Raw genomic sequence first — 18,626 nt, 5'->3', positions numbered from 1 at the left:
TATAACTCACGCAATCGCATTATGTGGCAATCGCAATCCTCTCTCTCTGGAATGCATTGCATATGCGTGTTTAAGGCAACTCGACTCGCCAATCGAAGAAGGGATGATGACAGGAATTATTTAATATTATTCATATTTACAGCGGGGCGGCATAACGAATGGCATGGCGCAATCGAATGAGTCGCACAAAAATGAAAGTGGCGTGACAACGGAGCGTATTATTCTATTCTTTGGGTAATAGTTTTCGAACTTGGGAGGGGTGCTTTCAAAAATTCATTTTATTCTGCTGACAATCGATTGCAATGCCGCCCAGTCAGCTGACTGCTGTCAGCCAAAAGTTAGGTTAGGTCAGTGGATTGCTACTTTTCGAATGATATGCCAGCAAAATAATATTAAAACAATGAGCAACAAAAAACTAAAAACATTCGCTTTACTCTGTGAAATTATTGCATTTTTTAATTAAAAATGTTTAAATATTTTATATATTATTATGGATAGTCGTTTAAAATGAGTTATTAAGTGCTATTAATTCGATCACTGCTCTTTTAACCAAGTTATATATAATAAATAAATATAATAAAAGAATTAATTAATGAAATAATTGTTAAGAATATATGGAATACCCCTGATAATTCTGCTCAGTAGCTGGCATAAGTACGAACGCGTGCTACGGTCACACTCAGCCGCTTTGCCGGTTAAATGGTGCTAAGTATGCCCTAACGCTTCGAGATTTTCCAATGTACGTGTCCAAATTCGAGGCGAGCATGGCTACGAATTTTGTTATTTATCTGGGCCTTGGCGCACTCCTCTGCCTAGCCACAGCGAGCGGGGAAATAGTGAACACAAATGTGGAGCGAACGCTGGACCTAACATCGCAGCTGGTGAAGACCACCACAAAGATATCGGCGGAAGACTCAGCCGGCAAGCCGATTGTCGAGTACGTGTTTTTCACTTCGGAGCCCAGCTTGGCGTACATTGCCGTGAAGGATAGTGGCGACAAGAGTGTGCCGTTCAAGCGAAATGAACCCGTAAAGGGAGAGCAGAGCTTCACGTTCACCTTCCCCAAGGCGGCCGCCAAGCAGACTTTCGTCGTCGAGACCGTGGCCTCTAAGGGCATCCGCCCACATCCGGAGGAGATTCGGCAGAACGACAAGCAGTTCGTTAGGTATGCGGGCAACCTGCATCTCTACTCCAAGTACAAGACCACCAGCCAGAAGACCAATGTCAAGCTCAGCTCCTCGAACATTTTGTCGCACACCCAGGTCAAGCCCTTCTCGGTGTCCTCAAACAAGATCACCCTGGGACCCTACGAAAACGCTGAGGGTAAGTAATTTTGGATGCCTGACTGAAATTACCTGTTATAACGCTTTCAATTTGTGCAGCCTTCAGCCAGGAGCCACTGGTCATCCACTATGAGAACTCCGCGCCCTTCGTCACCGTCAATACGCTGGAGCGCACTCTGGAGATATCTCATTGGGGCAACATTGCCGTCCAGGAGTCCATTCAGATGACGCACACCGGGGCCAAGCTGAAGGGTTCCTTCTCGCGCTACGATTTCCAGAAGGAAGGACGCTCCGGACTGGCGGCCCTTAAGTCGTACAAGACCTACTTGCCGGCATCCGCATCTGGGGTCTATTACCGCGACACCAATGGCAACATTTCCACCTCCAACATGAACGCTGTGCGCGACTTCATCGAGCTCGAGTTGCGTCCGCGCTTCCCGCTCTTTGGCGGCTGGAAAACGCAGTACACTCTGGGCTACAATGTACCCTCGTACGAGTACATGTTCAACGACGGCAACAAGTACCAGCTGAAGATGCACCTCATCGATCACATCTACGACAATATGGCCATCGATGATGCCACGATCAAGATTATTCTGCCCGAGGGATCCAGCGACATTAAGCTATCCACGCCCTACTCCATCAGCAGATTGCCCAACGAGCTGGTGCACACGTATCTGGACACCATTGGTCGCCCGGTGGTCTCGTTCTCCAAATCCAACTTGGTCGAAAGCCACATTTCGGACTTCACGCTCTACTACAGCTTCTCGAAGACTTCAATGCTGCAGGAACCTCTGCTGGTCAGCGGCTTTATTTATATCATCTTCTTGTTCACCATCATCTTCTTACGTTTGGACTTTTCGATTACATCCCATGCGCATAAGGAATAAGTCAACCGTGTAGATTTCCATTAAATATAGTCACTCACATCATTTTGTAAAGGATCAAAATTGAAACAACTACTATTTTGCAATAACAAACGAAAATAAATAAAAGCTTGCACTTGATGGCGTGAAAATTCTTCTAAAACGGGCATGTTTATTGTAAAACTTGTATTATTTTATGTTATGTATAACTATAAAAAAACCTAAGAAATGTTCGTTCCATTGCCTTTTCCATAAACTTAAGCTGTACTTTATTTTGACAACTTTTATTTTAGCTACAAATGGAATTAATAAAAACTAGAGCATTACATTTTTGAAACATTGAAGTGCATATATGCCCGAATTCGGCGGCAGGATATTTTATGTCATCTCAAACGAAGAATTTCGCACATGCGCACGAACAGGCGAAAAATGTTTCCGAGTGGCTGGAACTTTTTCGACGAGTGTGCTGTGTACATATGCATTAGTGGTTATAAAATTGTTAGAAAAAATGAATTATCGATGTGAAAATTTATTAATTTAAGTAATAAGCAATACAATACGAATCGAAAAGGATAAAAGCTGAAATCGAAAACCTTTAGACAATGTGCTTTTGTACTTTTTATTATGAAGGCGTGTGTGGAAAATCGATAAAGCAATTTTCGCTCTGTAAACAGGCTTAACAAAAATAAAGATGAAGTGAAAAATCAGTGAAATGCATTTATACATTTAATTCCATCGAACCTGCCAAAGTGAGTTCAATGTGTTTGTTTCCATAAATGATGATAATTCAAGTTTTAAAACACCTTTAAGCAATCTCTATGTTATTATGTATACTAATCTCAGTACATATTTTTTCTGCTTGTACCGGAAATAATGTTTAATAATACACATATATGAAAATCTGAATAGTAGGCATCTTTTGTGTGAGAAATAGAACTCCCATTTTTAAAGGCAGAAGAATATGTATTTCAGATTACTCATGTGCGCCCTTGGCCCTTTTTTTTTTAATGTTTGTATCCCAAATAGAAATTTGGCGGATAAACGGATATTTTAAACACTTAACAATAATATTATTTGGAGAAAAGTTTAAAAAAATATGTAAAAAAAAACCATCAAAGATTAATATTTGAAATATTTTAGAATTAACATTAGAATTGTACCTACGAAAATAGGGAAAGAAATGCCCTAAATTTTTTACTTAAAAAATAATGAAATTACCTTACAAATATTAAAGAATCCTTTTATCTATCTAAAATCTTGCTTAGTTCCCATCTAGACGATTAAGTATATGAGCTTTAGGATGCAATTGGGTCATGTAAACTTAATTATACGCACGCAGTTGAAGTTCTTAAAAATGCTTTTAATAGGAACTTCTTAGTCGTTAGTAATGGTTAGATATGCCAAGAAGCAAAATATAATCAGTTGTAGAAGTAACCTAACCATATAAAGTTTATTATTAACATCTTTTACAGTTCGGAATACATCACTGCTGCGATTATGAGTTCGAATGGAAGTGACCTGGGGCACAATAACAGACGGACTGAAAAAGGCAATCCCGATAATGTCCACGCCTCGATGCGTGCCAGCATGGGTTCCACCCGCCGGAAGTCCATCAACTTTCAGAACCAGCTGCAACTGGCGTTGGAGTCCAACGAGTGCGATGTGATGTACTGCAGCCTGTCGTCGGGTCGCTTTCGCGCTCCTAACGGCGAGAACTTCCCGCCACATGGCGGCAAGCTGAAGTTATCGCCGCTGGAGAAGTACGACGATGCCAATAGGGGCGTGCCACCGCCCTCTCCGGCTCCGAATAGCGATTGCTTTGCCACCTGTGTGGCCAATCAGCTGCCGTCTCAGTCGTGCAGCGTGGGGTCCATCAAGCCGGATACTTCCGTGATGCAGAAGCACGGAATGGTTGGAAACGGAATGGTGGCGAGCGGAATGAGTGGAAACGGAATGGCGGCTAACGGTGCAAATTACCATCAGCGTGGCGTTTCGCCGAATTCAAGGTATCGTTTGGAGCGGTACCGCGACTCGCAGTCAACTCCACAGACAAAACTGATGGATAACATGGGCGGTATACCCTCGGCAGTGCCCTCGGTCTCCTCCACGCGCCTCCTACTGCCTTCCAACGTACCCTTGCCACTCTCGCAGTGCGAGAATTACAATGCCTACCTGGGATCCACGGTGCACACGCCGGTGAAGAGGTACGTTCCCACCCCGCCCCCAGCCATGGAGCTCTACTCGGACCTGAGCATCTCCTCCTCGCCGGCGGGCAATCTGCCCACTCCAGCCGTCGGTGCCGCCTCTGCAACCACATCCGCATCCGCGCTGCCATCGCAGTACGCCAACATGCCGTACAACTATCGCTCCAAGTGCTGCCACAGTGAAGCCTCGCACGGAAGCCTCAGTCGCACATCGCAGACGTACGCCAGCTGCTCGCCGGCTTGCACTTCGCCATCGCCGGCTCCCTCCACCAGCATGTCGATGGTGTTTTCGGCGACCAGCTCCTGCTCGCCCATCATGACGGCCACGAGCTCGACGAGATCAGGTAACCACAGGGGCGATGACAGTGATTCAGTAATTGTGGTGCCACCCGGCGGCGGTGCCATGGCCCAGATCGAGGCCGAGAATCCGTCGGGTACTTGCCTGCACTGCAATACGGTGCGCCGCACCACAGGAGTTCATCAGACCACACAGACGACGGGACCCATCAGCCCAGTACCCATATCCCTGCCGGTGCCGATGGCCATGCCAGTGATGACCGGTCTGAATGAGCAGATGCCCAGTCAGAGCCTGGAGTCCAGCATGGTATCCGTGCAGGCGAAGCGTCTCGATGGCGGTGGCAACATGGCAGTGCCTCCCGGATCCAATCAGCACCAGCTGTACCGCAGCCAGATGGCCAGCAATCCGCGGCTGCAGCACATCCACCACCAGACGCAGCAGCACCAGTCGCTTCAGGTGCTGCCCCAAGCGCAGAACCACCACTTGTCCTGCAAGAAGCGCATCGGCATGTACATGAGGCGCACCACCTCGCAGTTCTTCGGCGTGGAGCCCAGCACGGAGGCGGCGGACTGTGCCCTGTGGCAGGGACGTCATCGGCGCCTGGCGATTCGCTGCTTTGGCATGTTTGATACGGAACTGGAGTATCACATGCAGCAGGCCATTGGCGGGGCCAACGAGGATGCGGGTCAGAGCAACGGCGCCAATAGCAACTATGCCCCCGATCGCCCGGACATCCTCCCCGTTCAGGATGCCCTTGGCATGGACATGACAATGTCGGGAGACAATAGGCGACAGAAGTGCTACACCAATCGGGATTTCCTGGCCGGCGAGTTCGTGGAGCGCAAGGCATCGGTCGGCTATATGTTTGTGGCCATGGTCAGTTACCTGGTGCACATGTTCAATAAGCGGCGGCCCATCCAGATGCACAGGGTGCGCTGTCCGTGGCAGTGGTCCCGCAGCTTTGCACCCATCCACGTGCAATCGCACAGCAATCAGCAGACGGATGCGGACGGCTGCTTGACGGATGGCCTGGAGGCCATCATTGATGATGAGGTGTTCTTCGACAGTCCCTGCGAGATCACCACCTCTGCGGTGAACGACGAGGGCTCCGAGATTGGCAGACAGGCGGCCAAGCCACGACCGTGTGCGGATCCATCGGGCGTCGGCGTTAGTGTCTACATGGCGGAGAGGCAACAGAACGGCTGGAGAACCTCCGCCCTGAATAGTGGCGGCAATGCCACCAGTGATATTAATCTAACCGGGGATCAGTCCGCGCATCAGGCTGGTGCTGCCCATATACCACTCTGCAGCTCCGTTTCCAGCCAAATGCAGCCCGCCATGCGGAGCTCCCACTCGACCACTTCCACCTGCAATCGGGGCAATCGTATAACTGCCCAGCTGCTCGACGGAGTCCTGGAGAACTCCCGTCGTCCGCCTCTGCGGTGCATTAAGTACTTCTCGGTGAACGACCTGGACGACCGCACCGATCATCGGCCCTTCTTCACCTACTGGATCAACACGGTGCAGGTGGTGGTGCTGATCCTGTCAATCATCTGCTACGGCATCGCACCCATTGGCATCGGATCGGAGCAGAAGACGGGCCAGGTGCTGGTGACCAGCCTCAGCCTGCAGACGGTGCAGCATGTGGAGCAGAGGAACCTCTGGATTGGACCGCGGAACATTGACCTGGTTCACATGGGTGCCAAATTCGCTGCCTGCATGAGAAGAGACATCAAGATCACCGAGGTGGTTACCAAGACGCGGCGACACGAAAGGGAAACGGCCTGCTGCATTCGCAACGATGACTCCGGCTGCGTCCAGAGCTCCCAGGCGGAGTGCTCCATCCGAGGGCTCTACCCAACGGTGAGTGTTCATTGAATTTATAAGAGGCCAAGTAGTAGTAGTAGATATGCATATAGTTGTCAATTAGATACTATTCTACTTTAGGATAACCTTTTATGGTTAATAATTTAATAAAGAGTACGATTTATTATTGATCATAAGCAGAAATCCATATCTACGTGGAAGAAATGGTCGCCCAGCGAGTCCGGACCGGGAGGAAGGATCTCCGGGTCCGTTTGCGGACTGGATCCCAAGTTTTGCGATGCTCCAGCATCGATAGCTCCCTACGAGTGGCCCGATGACATTACCAAGTGGCCGATCTGCCGGAAAACCAACTCGTTTACCCAGCGATATCGCTACAAGGATCACACCTCGGAGCACATGGTGTGCGAGGTGATTGGCCATCCGTGCTGCACGGGCTTATATGGAGAGTGCCGGATAACGACGAGGGAGTACTGCGACTTCATCAAGGGTTATTTCCATGAGGAGGCATCCTTGTGCTCTCAGGTAACGCGATCAATATTGGCGATCAATATCATTGGCTTATATTCATCCCGAACTTCTTAGATATCGTGCCTAAACAATGTATGCGGAATGTTTCCATTCATCTCCGTGGAGACTCCGGATCAGCTATACCGATTGCTCACATCGCTCTGCATGCACGCGGGCATTTTGCATCTGGCCATCACCCTTATATTCCAGCACCTCTTCCTGGCCGATCTGGAGCGACTGATCGGCACCGTTCGTACGGCCATCGTCTATATAATGTCGGGCTTTGCTGGGAATCTAACGAGCGCCATACTGGTGCCCCATCGACCAGAGGTATTTTCATCTTCTGACAAGGGTGTCCTTCTTTCGGACAGCCCAATAAGTCATTTTGTATATTTGATTAATTGAATTGAAAATTCGCTTACAGGTTGGACCCTCCGCATCGCTGAGTGGCGTGGTGGCCTCGCTTATTGCCCTGCTGGTTTGGATGCACTGGAAGTATCTGCACAAGCCGCACATCGCGCTCTTCAAGCTGCTGCTCCTGTGCAGCGTGTTGGTCGGAATCGGAACACTGCCTTACCAGCTCAACTTCCTGGGTCTGCTGGCTGGAGTGATTTGTGGCTGCCTTTTAACCATGTCCCTAGTGCCATTTACCACGTTCTCCAAGTACGGACGCAAGAAGAAGGTACTAGCTATGGCGTAAGATTCTACTTACACACTGCATAATAATGAATGCGATTCGTTTGCAGATAAACCTCATTTGGACCTGCGTTTTGTTCCACGTTGTCGTGTACACCGCAATGATTGTTACCTTCTACATTCATCCCAGCGAATTCCACTCCATTAGCTTTGTAGATATGTTCAGCAACAACAACGGATATGACAATTTCACCAATGCGGATCACCATGGCGTCGATGTTGTGAGCAGCAACACCCGATACTCGCAGACACAGAACTCCCAATACTACTATCATCATCACTCGGACGACATCATAAGGAAGAGCGTAACCTTCACTGAGAAAGCTCTTGTTTCGGTGGGTTTCAAAGAGTAGTGCCAAATATTAAAGCATTAGAACTGCATTTCACTTGAAGAACGAGTGAAATCTGTAATCTTTGGCCGCATGTACCCGTATTTACTTATTAAAAGGTATTTTAATCTGTTACTTTCAGCACATTTTATATCCCGCTGCGCCGTGGAAAACGAGCGCCCAACAATGGCAGGAAGTAGAGTATAGTCGTTCGTTTAATCACCTTTCGAACTATAGTGATCGAATTAAGAAGAGTATTGGAAATATATCAAAGCTTAAGCAAGTGTTCACTTCACCCATTAGATTCTCGAACAAGAACAACCACTCTAATCTTATGACTGAATTAACATCGGTGCACTCCGAGAATAAACAGAAATATTTAGGTTACATCAATAATACTGAATTTAACGTCCTTTAATATTTTACATATTAATCGATTCAATTCATGATTCATGAAAAACAACAATTTGACAAGTTTGAGTGCACAAATAGATAACAATTATATGAATAACGCATTAAATGTCTATTTATGTATGTATAATCCGAACTTCAAATGAATAAAGAATAATTAGTATTAAAATGTTTGCATTGTGCATTTTTCATATTTCAAATGGCAAAGGGTGAGAATTTCAGAGATTATAATAAAAGTCGTGTTTAGGTATGCTTAGAAATGCTGTATTTCGCAGGATATACCAATGACTATGTACATATTATACAGTATAAATATTTATATTAGTTAACTGAAGTTACAACGGGCTGAAATTGTGTAATTAAATTCACAAATAACATATATATCGTACACTTAAACCTTAAAAATATATTCAGAGAAATTGTATGAATTAATATGGTTGACGATTCGAAAATTATATATACATCATCTCAGCCATAGACGACATCTTTTTGGGTATATGAACAATGGTGTCGAAGTAGCTGGCCAGCTCACCGATGGTAACATCATCGCAGTTCCCGGGACTCGCGGTGTTGTAGCTGGCCTGCTGCGAGCACGTTGCACCCACCAGCGAAACGGCTGACAGAGATCTTGCGGCGGCAGAAACTCCCAAGGTGTCGTTCTTATGGCTGTGTGCGGATCCAGACGGTCCTGGCACTTCTAAAGCACTTCCCGAGTGACGCGCCTTGGACGAACTGCTGTTCCTTGATAAGTGCAAGCTGTTTCCCAGGGTGCTCCTCTTCGATTCGTCGAGCAAGGCGTTGCATTCGCCAATGACATCGCGAAATGCGCATGTGCAACTCGACTTTAGTTCGTCGGCGATCTGGCCAACAATATCACTGGATTCCTCTTTTGGCTTGCAGGGCACAATCCTACCGCTTCGTACAACCCATTTGCCATGCTCGCAGCCGTACAAGGACTTCAGTATGGGTGGCCGAAATATGTTCTTCTTCGATGTGCCATTGCGCTTTTGATATTGCTTCTGGACGCCGTGGGTGCAGCTCAACGGACTAACAATCTCGAAGGATTCTTCTGGAACAAAGGAGTCCTCTTGCTTGCAGTCCTGCAAACAACTCTCGGATTTTCGGCGAGGTCTGCATTTCCAACGATGTTGTGATCGTGGTTTGGCGCCATCAGTTGTGGGGCCTTCGCAAATGGCCTCAGATGGATCGAATCCATTATCTGCATCGTAAAATGGATTTCGTTTCACGCATTTGACGAGACGATGAGTCTGTGTTATTTTCAACTTGTCCAGATCAGCTGGTAGCTCTTCGGAGGCCATTGTGCTGCTGGGTCCCTGTACTTTTAGTTCCGTGTGCCCTGTGCTAACGTGTCTGATGTTTGCTCAGTGTTATTGAAGGCAATTGGGCAGCTTGAGGAAACTTTTTTCTTCGTTTTTTCTTATTTCTATTGTATGTATGTGTTACATTCACAGAAAAACAGATAAGGTAGCGACGCAAGTGACTCTAAGTTCCAGGGATGGACATCACCCGTAATTGTGCAAGTGTGTGAGAATGCAGTGCGTTGGAACGATGGAATGGGAAATGTGTAATATGGTCCTACCATTCCTCGAGAATTATAATTCATTTTGTTCATACATTTTAATAAATAACTTTCTTAAGTAGGCTCAAAGAACACCAGAAATATTATTCATAAAATGTAAAAATCAACATTGTAGCTCACCTAATTCCACTGCCTTGATTACACACTGCATTTATACTTCTTTAGTATAAAAATATTCATGCAATACAAATATTTAAGTTAAAATATTATATTTATTTTAATGGATTTAGTCTTATTTTTGTAGCAGCTGTTTTAAAAATCACATTTTCAAAGATTTTTAAATTAATTTTCATAATTTGGAAGTGTTCGTGCGAAGTGTAATAATTTCCGCTTGTTTTTCATCATGGAGATCATATGGTATGCCAATTAAATAAATAGTTATCGTCGTTAAAAGGTGAAATTATACGATTTGTCTAAAAAAGGGTTAATTTCGATCGCTTAATAATTTTTTGTTTGTTTTGATTAATCATCAATGGAAGCCGAGTTAAGGGCACTGCCGCCCAACTGATTATGGGCTATCATAAGTATATCCTTTTTCTCTTTTGGAAAGCGCAATTCACGCCCAGCCATGCGAAAAGTCTCCAGCTCCCTCTCGGCGAGCACTAACTCCCTGCGAATAACGCCGGGATTGTCGTGCTCCCTGGCAATCCAGTCCAATGCCATCTGCGACCGCATCTCGTCGTCCAGGCTCCGGTTCGAGTAGTGGGCCACCACTTCCTGCCTGGAGCAGTGGCGTTCGCGCATTGCCTTCAACGATCCATTCCAGTGGAGCAGTTGAAAGACGGTCATGAGCTCTTGGAACTCCAGCATGGTTCTTCCCTTGTTTGCCTCCAGCATGAATCTAAACCCAATACAATTTTTATTAATTCATAATAATTAATAAGAAAATATATGCCCACGTTTGAAGGATAGGGTAGCATAGTATATATGGTGTAATGCCTTACCTGAATGCTCCGATGCCCGACTCTGTGCCTTCGTTGACTTGCGATGTGCCCTTGAAGGAAGTTCGAGCATCTTGAACAGCTTTCTGAATGAACTCGTCGCTAATTCGACGCGAAGGATGCTCATTAAAGACGGAATTCATCAGGGCAATCTTGGCCGAACTGCGACGAGCCTCTGACTTGGTTGGACAGTTCTAAAATGTAGAAAACGTGTTACAAAACTGCGTTAACCATTTGCAAATAGGGTAATTACTTGAAAACTTCCAAAGCAGCTTCCTCCAGGAAGTGTTACGAAACAAATGTATGGCTGGCTATTAGATGGAATCGATTCGTAAATCACAAGAGCTCCATTTTTCAATTCAGCTCCACGGGACTGCTTCATTTGCCAAAACTCTTGAAGGGCTTCAACGACATTTACTGAAAGAAATACGTTTTATACGACTGGTTTATGCCTACATATAAATTTAAAAACAAATCAATCTCACCTCTATAATCTCTATCTTCGTAAAATCCAGTTACGGTTGGTAAAACCCAAAAAGGTTCTTCGGGGTAGACCATTTTTAAGATTATTCAATTTTATGTTGAACAAAGAATGGTTTCGGGTTTCGTTTTCAGCACAAATCAAACCGCATATCATTCAGAGTGGCTGCAGAAATGAACATCTAATTAATTTATTGGCCAGAAATAATTAGTACGGTTTTTAATTCCACTTTTCGTTCACTTGTCGGTAATTAAAGGCGATCTTGATTTCATCAGACAGGAAATATTATACATTAACAGCATATGTTTACATACATACAAGAGATGTATTGTTGCACTGGTGACACTGCCACGTCTTTAAACATATGTACATCGCAACAGCCCTCGGTAATTACAAGTTTGTCGCCTAAGTCTTTCGATTTGGTGTGGTCGGACAGTATGTTAAGTGCATATGTATTTTGTACCCTTTGCCGTATTAGGTCATAGTTTTAACACAAACACAATTATTAGTGTACAATTGCACATATTAAGTAAATCTTTTTATTTTCGTTTACACAAGTGTATGATCATTCATTAGATGTATACCTCTATTGCATTTACATTTTGTTTTATACATTCATATTGTTAATTTTCACTTTTATTGTATCTAGGAGAACGGACCACTAAGGTCACCAGCGAGACGAGAAACCTTTCTGCAGCAATGTAAAAAAAACTGGATACATTACTGTGCTGCAGTGTTGCCAACTATTGGCCACCAGAAAAAAGCCAGATCTCATTTAGCGGAAAAAAGGCTAAAAGATCGAAACAAAAGCTAGCCAGCGGGATACATCTATCGTATTGAATCTTTTAACTGAAATTACTTTGATAGAATACTTACACTAAATAACACAATTAATATAAAGCAATAAAGGTAATATAGCCCCAAAAATGTTGAGATATACAACGAGACTAAAGGCTGACAGCCATAAAATCCATAAACATGATACAAATACCCATATTATATTCCTCCAAAAAATCTTATAACAGGCCAGTATTAATTGCTACAGTTATTTTAATTCAGAACTAGGTACAATGGTCGCTTTTACTTACTTAATAAATTACTGAATCAATTGAAGCGTACAATATGAAATTTTAGTTGTATTTGGCGAAGTTAGACTTAAATAACATATATTTTTTCACAAATATGATTGGAAAATGAGACAACGAACTTGAACAGCTAATGATAAAGTTTGTCTTAGCCTACCATTAATATAATTATTTTAGAAGGTACCTAGTTTAGGATTGTTCAACCACAATATAAGCAACGAACTTGTAAACAATTTAGAATAGAATATCAATACCTTCCAAATTGGGCATTGGGGGAAATATATTTAATACGTATTCAGGCTCTGTAGGCTCCAAGTTTTCTGTGTTATATATGTATGGCAGGTCGATAAAATCTAGGGGCGGAAGGCTCTTATTTTCCAAATGGTTTTCCAATGCGCGAAAATCAAGATAAAGTTGATCCAATAGCCGTTCATAGCCCGGTTGATTTTCGGACCAGGTCTCTGTGACCGCTGCAATGTTACAGAAATATAGTAAAAATTTACAAAGGAAATAATTTAAAATTAATGGTACTTACGCTTGCTGCAGTTCTTCAAACATTTCTCGTTTGGAAAGTCAGTATAGTTGAACAAATTTACGACTCTGGGCTCGCAATTTAACACGTAGGCTCCCAAAAAGCAGCTATTTGTCTTAAACCTTACTTCCTCTCGATCCTTGTTGACCACATTTTGCTTGGGGGGCTTTCGCAGCGAAAGCTTGGCGATACTGCTTTCGAGTCTAAGGGAAGAGCCTTTGAATGGGGTTATTCCAGGAGTTTGGTGCATCACATTGTCAAGTTTGCCAAGTGGTTTCTTCAATACTGAATTGGTAGGGACTCCATTTTTCATGGGATTCGGCGGCACTGTAATATTAACTGGCTATGAAATTACCATACCAACGGGAATTGAAGTCAATTCAACATACAATTAATGCCGGTGTTTTCCTTATTCAATATCTGATCCATTATGTTAGCTTTTATTTATGTTAAGTATGTATTTTGATTAAATTTCAGCAGTGAGCTTCGATTTCGTTTAAAATAATTCCTGAAAACGAGCGGCACATTCCTAGAGATGGGAGACTCCCAGCGCCTTTTTACTGATCTATCGTTCATCAGAAACAATGGTAATGGGACGAAATGTTATGCTAGTGAATAAATTGGGTATTATTGTTTATTTTATTTATAATTTAATACGTAAATAATACAAAAACCAAAGTACACTAACGTGTAGGTAATATAGGTTACCAAAATATTTCACCATTTTATTTTATACCGCCAAATTTGACTAAAACCCTTATCGGCATCGAAAGGCGTTAGGGATTATTATATGTCGTTTGCGTTTTTTCAAACTGGGCCCACTTAAGCAGCCTTTATAACAAAATTGAGTGAACATAAAACTTGGAGATTCAATACCGGAAAAATTTCAGTAGATTTTCAAGTTTTTTAACTCCAAAAATAGGGCAACCCGGAACAAATATACAATATTTCACTTATCACTTAATTGCAACCGATCGAACGTTTCAAAGGCTTCGCTATGGCGTCACATCAGTACCACCAAATTGCCAATTTGCTGGAAAAAGTATGTATAGAATTTCATTTTAGCAACATATCGAAATTCTAATGGAGCTCTCATCTGCTGCAGATGACGTCGACGGACAAGGACTTCCGTTTCATGGCGACAAACGATCTGATGACGGAGCTACAAAAGGATAGCATTATCCTGGATGACGAGTCAGAGAAAAAGGTGGTGCGAATGGTGCTAAAACTGCTGGAGGACAAAAACGGCGAGGTTCAGAACTTGGCAGTCAAGTGCCTGGGTCCCCTGGTCAACAAGGTAAAGGAGATCCAAGTGGAGACAATCGTGGACTCGCTGTGCGCCAACATGATGTCCAACACGGAGCAGCTGCGTGACATATCGAGTATTGGCCTAAAGACAGTGATTGCCGAGCTGCCGCAGTCCTCAAATTCCCTGGCCCCAAATGTGTGCCAACGGATTACCGGCAAACTGAGCACAGCTATTGAAAAGGTGAGTAACTCTGGTATTCCCTAGGCACCAAAATGTTTAATCGACTGTTCGTTACCAGGAGGACGTCTCAGTGAAACTGGAATCGCTAGATATACTGGCCGATTTGCTATCCCGCTTCGGGGAGTTCCTCGTTCCCTTCCACAGCACCATACTGAAAGCTCTGATGCCCCAGTTGGCCTCCTCGCGCCAAGCTGTCCGCAAGCGAACCATTGTGGCCCTGTCGTTCCTGCTGATCCAGGCCAACAGCAACGCCTACAACGGTGTCATCGATCACTTGCTCGATGGCCTAGAGAACCCATCAAATCCAGCTGCCATTCGAACTTACATTCAGTGCCTGGCTTCGATATGGTAAGTTCCGATTGACAGTGGTGTAGGATTGCTCTTAAGAAAATAAACCAGATATGGTATGGCTTACTTTATTTTCGTCTGCTCCCCTTTCGCTTACTCATGCATTTGTATTCTTGCTTAATTCCCGAAGTATATAAAGTATATATTTGTATATATTTTATATTATATGAGCTTTAGATATAATTTTGTTGTTTATTACTCTTCAGTCGGCAGGCTGGCCATCGACTTTGCAACCACATTGATCGCTCCATGCTCCTGCTGAGTCAGTACAGTCAGCGGGACGACGATGAGCTGCGCGAGTTTTGTCTGCAGGCCTGCGAAGCTTTCGTTATGCGCTGCCCAGATGCCATAAACCCGCATATTCCCATGGTAAGTATACACGAGTTTTGAGCTATGTCTTACATTGAATAACGGATTGTTTTTGTTAGATCCTGGAGCTGTGCCTCAACTATATCACGTACGATCCAAACTACAACTACGAGACGGATGATGGCGATACTGGCAACGCCATGGACACGGAGGATGATGAGTACGTTGACAGTGAGGAATACAGTGACGACGACGACATGAGCTGGAAAGTTCGTCGCGCTGCAGCCAAGTGTCTGGAGGTATTGATATCCACGCGCCAGGAACTCATCGAGGACTTCTATCGCAGCCTCAGTCCGGCTTTGATTGCGCGTTTCAAGGAGCGCGAGGAGAATGTTAAGTCCGACATATTTCACGCTTATGTGGCCCTGCTTAAGAACACACGCTCCACCGACGATGTGGCCAACGACCACGACTCTATGGATCAAGTATCGGGTCCGACCTCGCTGTTAATTGAGCAGCTGCCGCTCATTGTAAAAGCCATACAGCCGTTAATGAGGGAAAAATCGATGAAAACGCGTCAAGACTGCTTCCTCTTGCTGCGTGAGCTTTTGAATTCGCTGCCAGGCGCCCTGGGTCCCTACTTGGAGAGCATTGTGCCGGGCATAAGCTATTCGCTGAATGACAAGAGTTCGACCAGCAACATGAAGATCGAGTCTCTCGGATTCCTCTACTCGCTGCTCCAAGGACATCCGCCTCATGTCTTTCATCCACATATTCCCTCCCTGGTGCCCCTTGTGGTGACTTCGGTCTTTGATCCGTTCTATAAGATTGCCACAGAGGCGCTCTTGGTGTTGCAGCAGTTGGTGAAGGTGATTCGTCCGCTGGAACCGAATGCGGCCAAGTCCGAGTTTGATGCCCCTTCGTTTGTGGGCCAGGTTTACTCGTGCACCTTGCAGAAACTGAAAGTCACGGACGTCGACCAGGAGGTGAAGGAGCGAGCCATAGCCTGCATGGGACAGATTATCGCCAACATGGGCGACATGCTGCAGAACGAGCTGGCAGTTTGTCTGCCAATCTTCATGGAGCGCCTGAAGAACGAAGTAACCAGGCTGAGCAGCGTGAAGGCCTTGACTCTGATCGCAGCGTCGTCCCTGCGCATTGATCTGACTCCCATCCTGCACGACGTGTTGCCTGCATTGGGCACATTCCTTCGAAAGAACCACCGCGCCCTGAAGCTGCACTCCCTCGATCTGATTAACAAGATCGTCATTAACTATTCGAGCAACTTTGAGGCAAACCTACTGCAGACAGCCATAGTTGAGATTCCACCGCTCATATCGGACTCGGATTTGCACGTTGCCCAGTACTCTCTGACGCTTTTGAGCACCGTAGCTCGCAGGCAGCCCCAAGCTCTAGTCGGCATTCATGAGCAGTTCTTGCGCTCTGTGCTTATCCTCGTTCGATCACCTTTGCTGCAGGTAGGCCGAAATAACATTATTGATAGTAGATGGACAATAAGCACAACTAATAACTGATTCCATTGTTACAGGGCTCTGCATTGAATTGCACTTTGGAGCTGTTCCAGGCCCTGGTGCAAACACAGCTGACTGGCCTGGACTACCATTCGCTGGTCTCGAAGCTTATGGCACCAGTTTTGGCTGGCAACGGCGATGCCAACTCCAGAGCCACTGCCGGCGCTCCCAGTGAGGTGGTGCAGCTGCACAAGCAGGCCTATCACTCATCGGCGAAGTGCATCGCTGCCTTAACACAGCAGTGTCCCCAGGTGGCGACCCCATTGGCCACAAAGCTGATAACGGATCTGCAGAAGCGTAACGATACGGAAATTATATTCTGTTTGCTCACCATCGGAGAGATTGGCCGGCACTTTGATCTGAGTTCCATACAGGTGCTGCCCCAGACAATTATTGAATGCTTTGGGGCCACCTCGGAGGATGTAAAGGCTGCAGCCTCGCATGCTCTCGGCGCAGTGTCCGTGGGTAGCCTGCAGACATACCTACCTCTGATTCTGCACGAGATTGAGGTGCAGCCGAAGAGACAGTATTTGCTGCTACATTCGCTTAAGGAGGTCATTTCATCGCTGTCGGTCTCGCCCAGCGGACTCGCTCAGCTTTTGCCTTCGGTGCCATCCATTTGGGCCCAGCTCTTCAAGCACTGCGAGTGCTCGGAGGAAGGATCGCGCAACGTGGTGGCTGAGTGCCTAGGCAAACTGGTGCTGGTCAATCCCGACGAACTGCTGCCGCAACTTCAGCAGGCATTGCGTTCCGAAAGCCCCACCATGCGCACCGTGGTTGTCTCCTCCGTAAAGTTCACCATCTCCGATCAGCCGCAGCCCATTGATGCCCTGCTCAAGCAGAACATTGGCGAGTTTCTGTTCGCTCTGCGAGATCCGGAGCCGCAGGTGCGACGCGTCGCGCTAGTAGCCTTCAACTCTGCGGTGCACAACAAGCCCAGCTTGGTGCGCGACTTGTTGCCCACCCTCTTGCCTTGGCTGTACTCGGAGACGAAGGTGAAGAGCGAACTCATTAGAGAAGTGGAAATGGGTCCCTTCAAGCACACCGTCGACGACGGTCTCGACATTCGCAAAGCGGCATTTGAATGCATGTACACACTTCTCGAGCAGGGCTTGGATCGTGTGGATGTCATGCAGTTCCTGGACCATGTCCAGGCTGGTCTGTGCGACCACTACGACATCAAGATGCTGACGTACCTGATGACGGCACGTTTGGCCATCTTGTGCCCGGATAAGGTCCTGCTAAGTGAGTAGTACCTCAGCCTGTCACTTCAAATCTCTTCTTACCCTGCCTCAATATTCCAGGACTCGATCAATTTATACAGCAACTACGTGATACGTGCACCCACAAGGTGAAGGCCAACTCTGTGAAACAGGAGTACGAAAAGCAGGACGAACTGAAGCGTTCTGCCCTTCGTGCAGTGTCGGCCCTTTCGCAAATACCCAAAGCAAGTAAGTATACATCGTTCAAACATTGTATCTTACGATAAACTAATTGAAATTTCTGCCCAACAGACAAAAATCAGCTGTTAGTGGATTTCCTCAAGTCGATCAAAGAAACACCAGAATTAAACAAGATCTTCGAGTACATACAGAAGGATTCCATCACCGGTAGCTCAGATATTATAGTAATGGATCAAAGTTAAAAGGGAAACTTGGTTTCTAATTCCTTTACTTAATTAAGAATATGCGTTTGCGCACAAACAAGTATCTCTTTTTCTGATATAGCTTTTAGATTTTCTAATAAGAAATAAATGCAGATCGACTTGAAAGAGTTAATTATAAAACCATGCATAAAGCTCCCGAAACTACCGACAACCAACACAAACAAATGCCGTACTGAATACTGTATTTATGTAATTTTACTAAAAGTTTAATGATTTGTTTAG

At 45.4% G+C, this 18,626-nt stretch overlaps 6 protein-coding genes across 7 annotated transcripts; 3 read left to right on the top strand and 3 right to left on the bottom strand.

Annotated features, from left to right (window-relative positions):
- The first annotated feature begins 691 nt into the window (after window positions 1-691).
- LOC6528031 (dolichyl-diphosphooligosaccharide--protein glycosyltransferase subunit 1) lies at window positions 692-2,312 on the top strand. Its single transcript, XM_002089062.4, has 2 exons — window positions 692-1,323; window positions 1,383-2,312. Exons 1-2 carry the CDS (start codon window positions 738-740, stop codon window positions 2,171-2,173), a joined length of 1,377 nt encoding a protein of 458 aa, XP_002089098.1. The 5' UTR covers window positions 692-737; the 3' UTR covers window positions 2,174-2,312.
- A 137-nt stretch (window positions 2,313-2,449) lies between these two features.
- Window positions 2,450-8,590, top strand: LOC6528030 (inactive rhomboid protein 1). The gene is made up of 7 exons (XM_002089061.4): window positions 2,450-2,898; window positions 3,622-6,514; window positions 6,659-7,000; window positions 7,061-7,315; window positions 7,410-7,667; window positions 7,732-8,016; window positions 8,153-8,590. The coding sequence occupies exons 2-7, from the start codon at window positions 3,647-3,649 to the stop codon at window positions 8,426-8,428; spliced, it is 4,284 nt and encodes a 1,427-aa protein (XP_002089097.1). The 5' UTR covers window positions 2,450-2,898; window positions 3,622-3,646; the 3' UTR covers window positions 8,429-8,590.
- Window positions 8,591-8,663: 73 nt separating this feature from the next.
- On the bottom strand, window positions 8,664-9,908 carry LOC6528029. Its single transcript, XM_002089060.4, has one exon. It carries the CDS (start codon window positions 9,738-9,740, stop codon window positions 8,874-8,876), a length of 867 nt encoding a protein of 288 aa, XP_002089096.1. The 5' UTR covers window positions 9,741-9,908; the 3' UTR covers window positions 8,664-8,873.
- Window positions 9,909-10,213: 305 nt separating this feature from the next.
- LOC6528028 (protein limb expression 1 homolog) lies at window positions 10,214-12,192 on the bottom strand. Of its 2 annotated transcripts, none has more exons than XM_002089059.4 (5): window positions 12,043-12,192; window positions 11,448-11,608; window positions 11,216-11,379; window positions 10,966-11,156; window positions 10,214-10,862 (listed from the first exon to the last, which is right to left on the bottom strand). In XM_002089059.4, the coding sequence occupies exons 2-5, from the start codon at window positions 11,518-11,520 to the stop codon at window positions 10,484-10,486; spliced, it is 807 nt and encodes a 268-aa protein (XP_002089095.1). In that variant the 5' UTR covers window positions 11,521-11,608; window positions 12,043-12,192; the 3' UTR covers window positions 10,214-10,483. The 2 variants fall into 2 exon arrangements, with proteins under 2 accessions (XP_002089095.1, XP_015053860.1); XM_015198374.3 differs by having other exon boundaries at window positions 12,028-12,191.
- Window positions 12,193-12,475: 283 nt separating this feature from the next.
- LOC6528027 lies at window positions 12,476-13,592 on the bottom strand. Its single transcript, XM_002089058.3, has 3 exons — window positions 13,450-13,592; window positions 13,064-13,387; window positions 12,476-12,998 (listed from the first exon to the last, which is right to left on the bottom strand). Exons 1-3 carry the CDS (start codon window positions 13,487-13,489, stop codon window positions 12,763-12,765), a joined length of 600 nt encoding a protein of 199 aa, XP_002089094.1. The 5' UTR covers window positions 13,490-13,592; the 3' UTR covers window positions 12,476-12,762.
- A 290-nt stretch (window positions 13,593-13,882) lies between these two features.
- LOC6528026 (cullin-associated NEDD8-dissociated protein 1) lies at window positions 13,883-18,565 on the top strand. Its single transcript, XM_002089057.4, has 8 exons — window positions 13,883-14,102; window positions 14,166-14,549; window positions 14,608-14,897; window positions 15,104-15,266; window positions 15,326-16,684; window positions 16,756-17,983; window positions 18,043-18,189; window positions 18,253-18,565. Exons 1-8 carry the CDS (start codon window positions 14,058-14,060, stop codon window positions 18,381-18,383), a joined length of 3,747 nt encoding a protein of 1,248 aa, XP_002089093.1. The 5' UTR covers window positions 13,883-14,057; the 3' UTR covers window positions 18,384-18,565.
- Window positions 18,566-18,626: the final 61 nt, after the last annotated feature.

This window comes from Drosophila yakuba, chromosome 2L, assembly GCF_016746365.2.
Source record: "Drosophila yakuba strain Tai18E2 chromosome 2L, Prin_Dyak_Tai18E2_2.1, whole genome shotgun sequence".
In the NCBI taxonomy this organism is placed as follows: Eukaryota; Metazoa; Arthropoda; class Insecta; order Diptera; family Drosophilidae; genus Drosophila; species Drosophila yakuba.
Note: the sequence above shows the minus strand (reverse complement) of the source record. Positions and strands in the feature narration are given on the sequence as shown.

What these genes read in the sequence shown, in the direction of transcription:
- LOC6528028 (XM_002089059.4), bottom strand. Translation starts at nt 11,520, where the DNA reads ATGGTCTACCCCGAAGAACCTTTTTGGGTTTTACCAACCGTAACTGGA. An exon ending in CGAAGATAGAGATTATAGAG is followed by an intron (nt 11,380 to 11,447) that starts GTGAGATTGATT and finishes TATTTCTTTCAG; the next exon opens with TAAATGTCGTTGAAGCCCTT. An exon ending in GCTGCTTTGGAAGTTTTCAA is followed by an intron (nt 11,157 to 11,215) that starts GTAATTACCCTA and finishes TCTACATTTTAG; the next exon opens with AACTGTCCAACCAAGTCAGA.
- LOC6528031 (XM_002089062.4), top strand. Translation starts at nt 738, where the DNA reads ATGTACGTGTCCAAATTCGAGGCGAGCATGGCTACGAATTTTGTTATT. An exon ending in ACCCTACGAAAACGCTGAGG is followed by an intron (nt 1,324 to 1,382) that starts GTAAGTAATTTT and finishes CAATTTGTGCAG; the next exon opens with CCTTCAGCCAGGAGCCACTG.
- LOC6528029 (XM_002089060.4), bottom strand. Translation starts at nt 9,740, where the DNA reads ATGGCCTCCGAAGAGCTACCAGCTGATCTGGACAAGTTGAAAATAACA.
- LOC6528027 (XM_002089058.3), bottom strand. Translation starts at nt 13,489, where the DNA reads ATGGATCAGATATTGAATAAGGAAAACACCGGCATTAATT. An exon ending in GGAAAACACCGGCATTAATT is followed by an intron (nt 13,388 to 13,449) that starts GTATGTTGAATT and finishes TTAATATTACAG; the next exon opens with TGCCGCCGAATCCCATGAAA. An exon ending in TTTGAAGAACTGCAGCAAGC is followed by an intron (nt 12,999 to 13,063) that starts GTAAGTACCATT and finishes GTAACATTGCAG; the next exon opens with CGGTCACAGAGACCTGGTCC.
- LOC6528026 (XM_002089057.4), top strand. Translation starts at nt 14,058, where the DNA reads ATGGCGTCACATCAGTACCACCAAATTGCCAATTTGCTGGAAAAA. An exon ending in TTGCCAATTTGCTGGAAAAA is followed by an intron (nt 14,103 to 14,165) that starts GTATGTATAGAA and finishes CATCTGCTGCAG; the next exon opens with ATGACGTCGACGGACAAGGA. An exon ending in TAAACCCGCATATTCCCATG is followed by an intron (nt 15,267 to 15,325) that starts GTAAGTATACAC and finishes TGTTTTTGTTAG; the next exon opens with ATCCTGGAGCTGTGCCTCAA.
- LOC6528030 (XM_002089061.4), top strand. Translation starts at nt 3,647, where the DNA reads ATGAGTTCGAATGGAAGTGACCTGGGGCACAATAACAGACGGACTGAA. An exon ending in TCCGAGGGCTCTACCCAACG is followed by an intron (nt 6,515 to 6,658) that starts GTGAGTGTTCAT and finishes GATCATAAGCAG; the next exon opens with AAATCCATATCTACGTGGAA. An exon ending in CTGAGAAAGCTCTTGTTTCG is followed by an intron (nt 8,017 to 8,152) that starts GTGGGTTTCAAA and finishes TGTTACTTTCAG; the next exon opens with CACATTTTATATCCCGCTGC.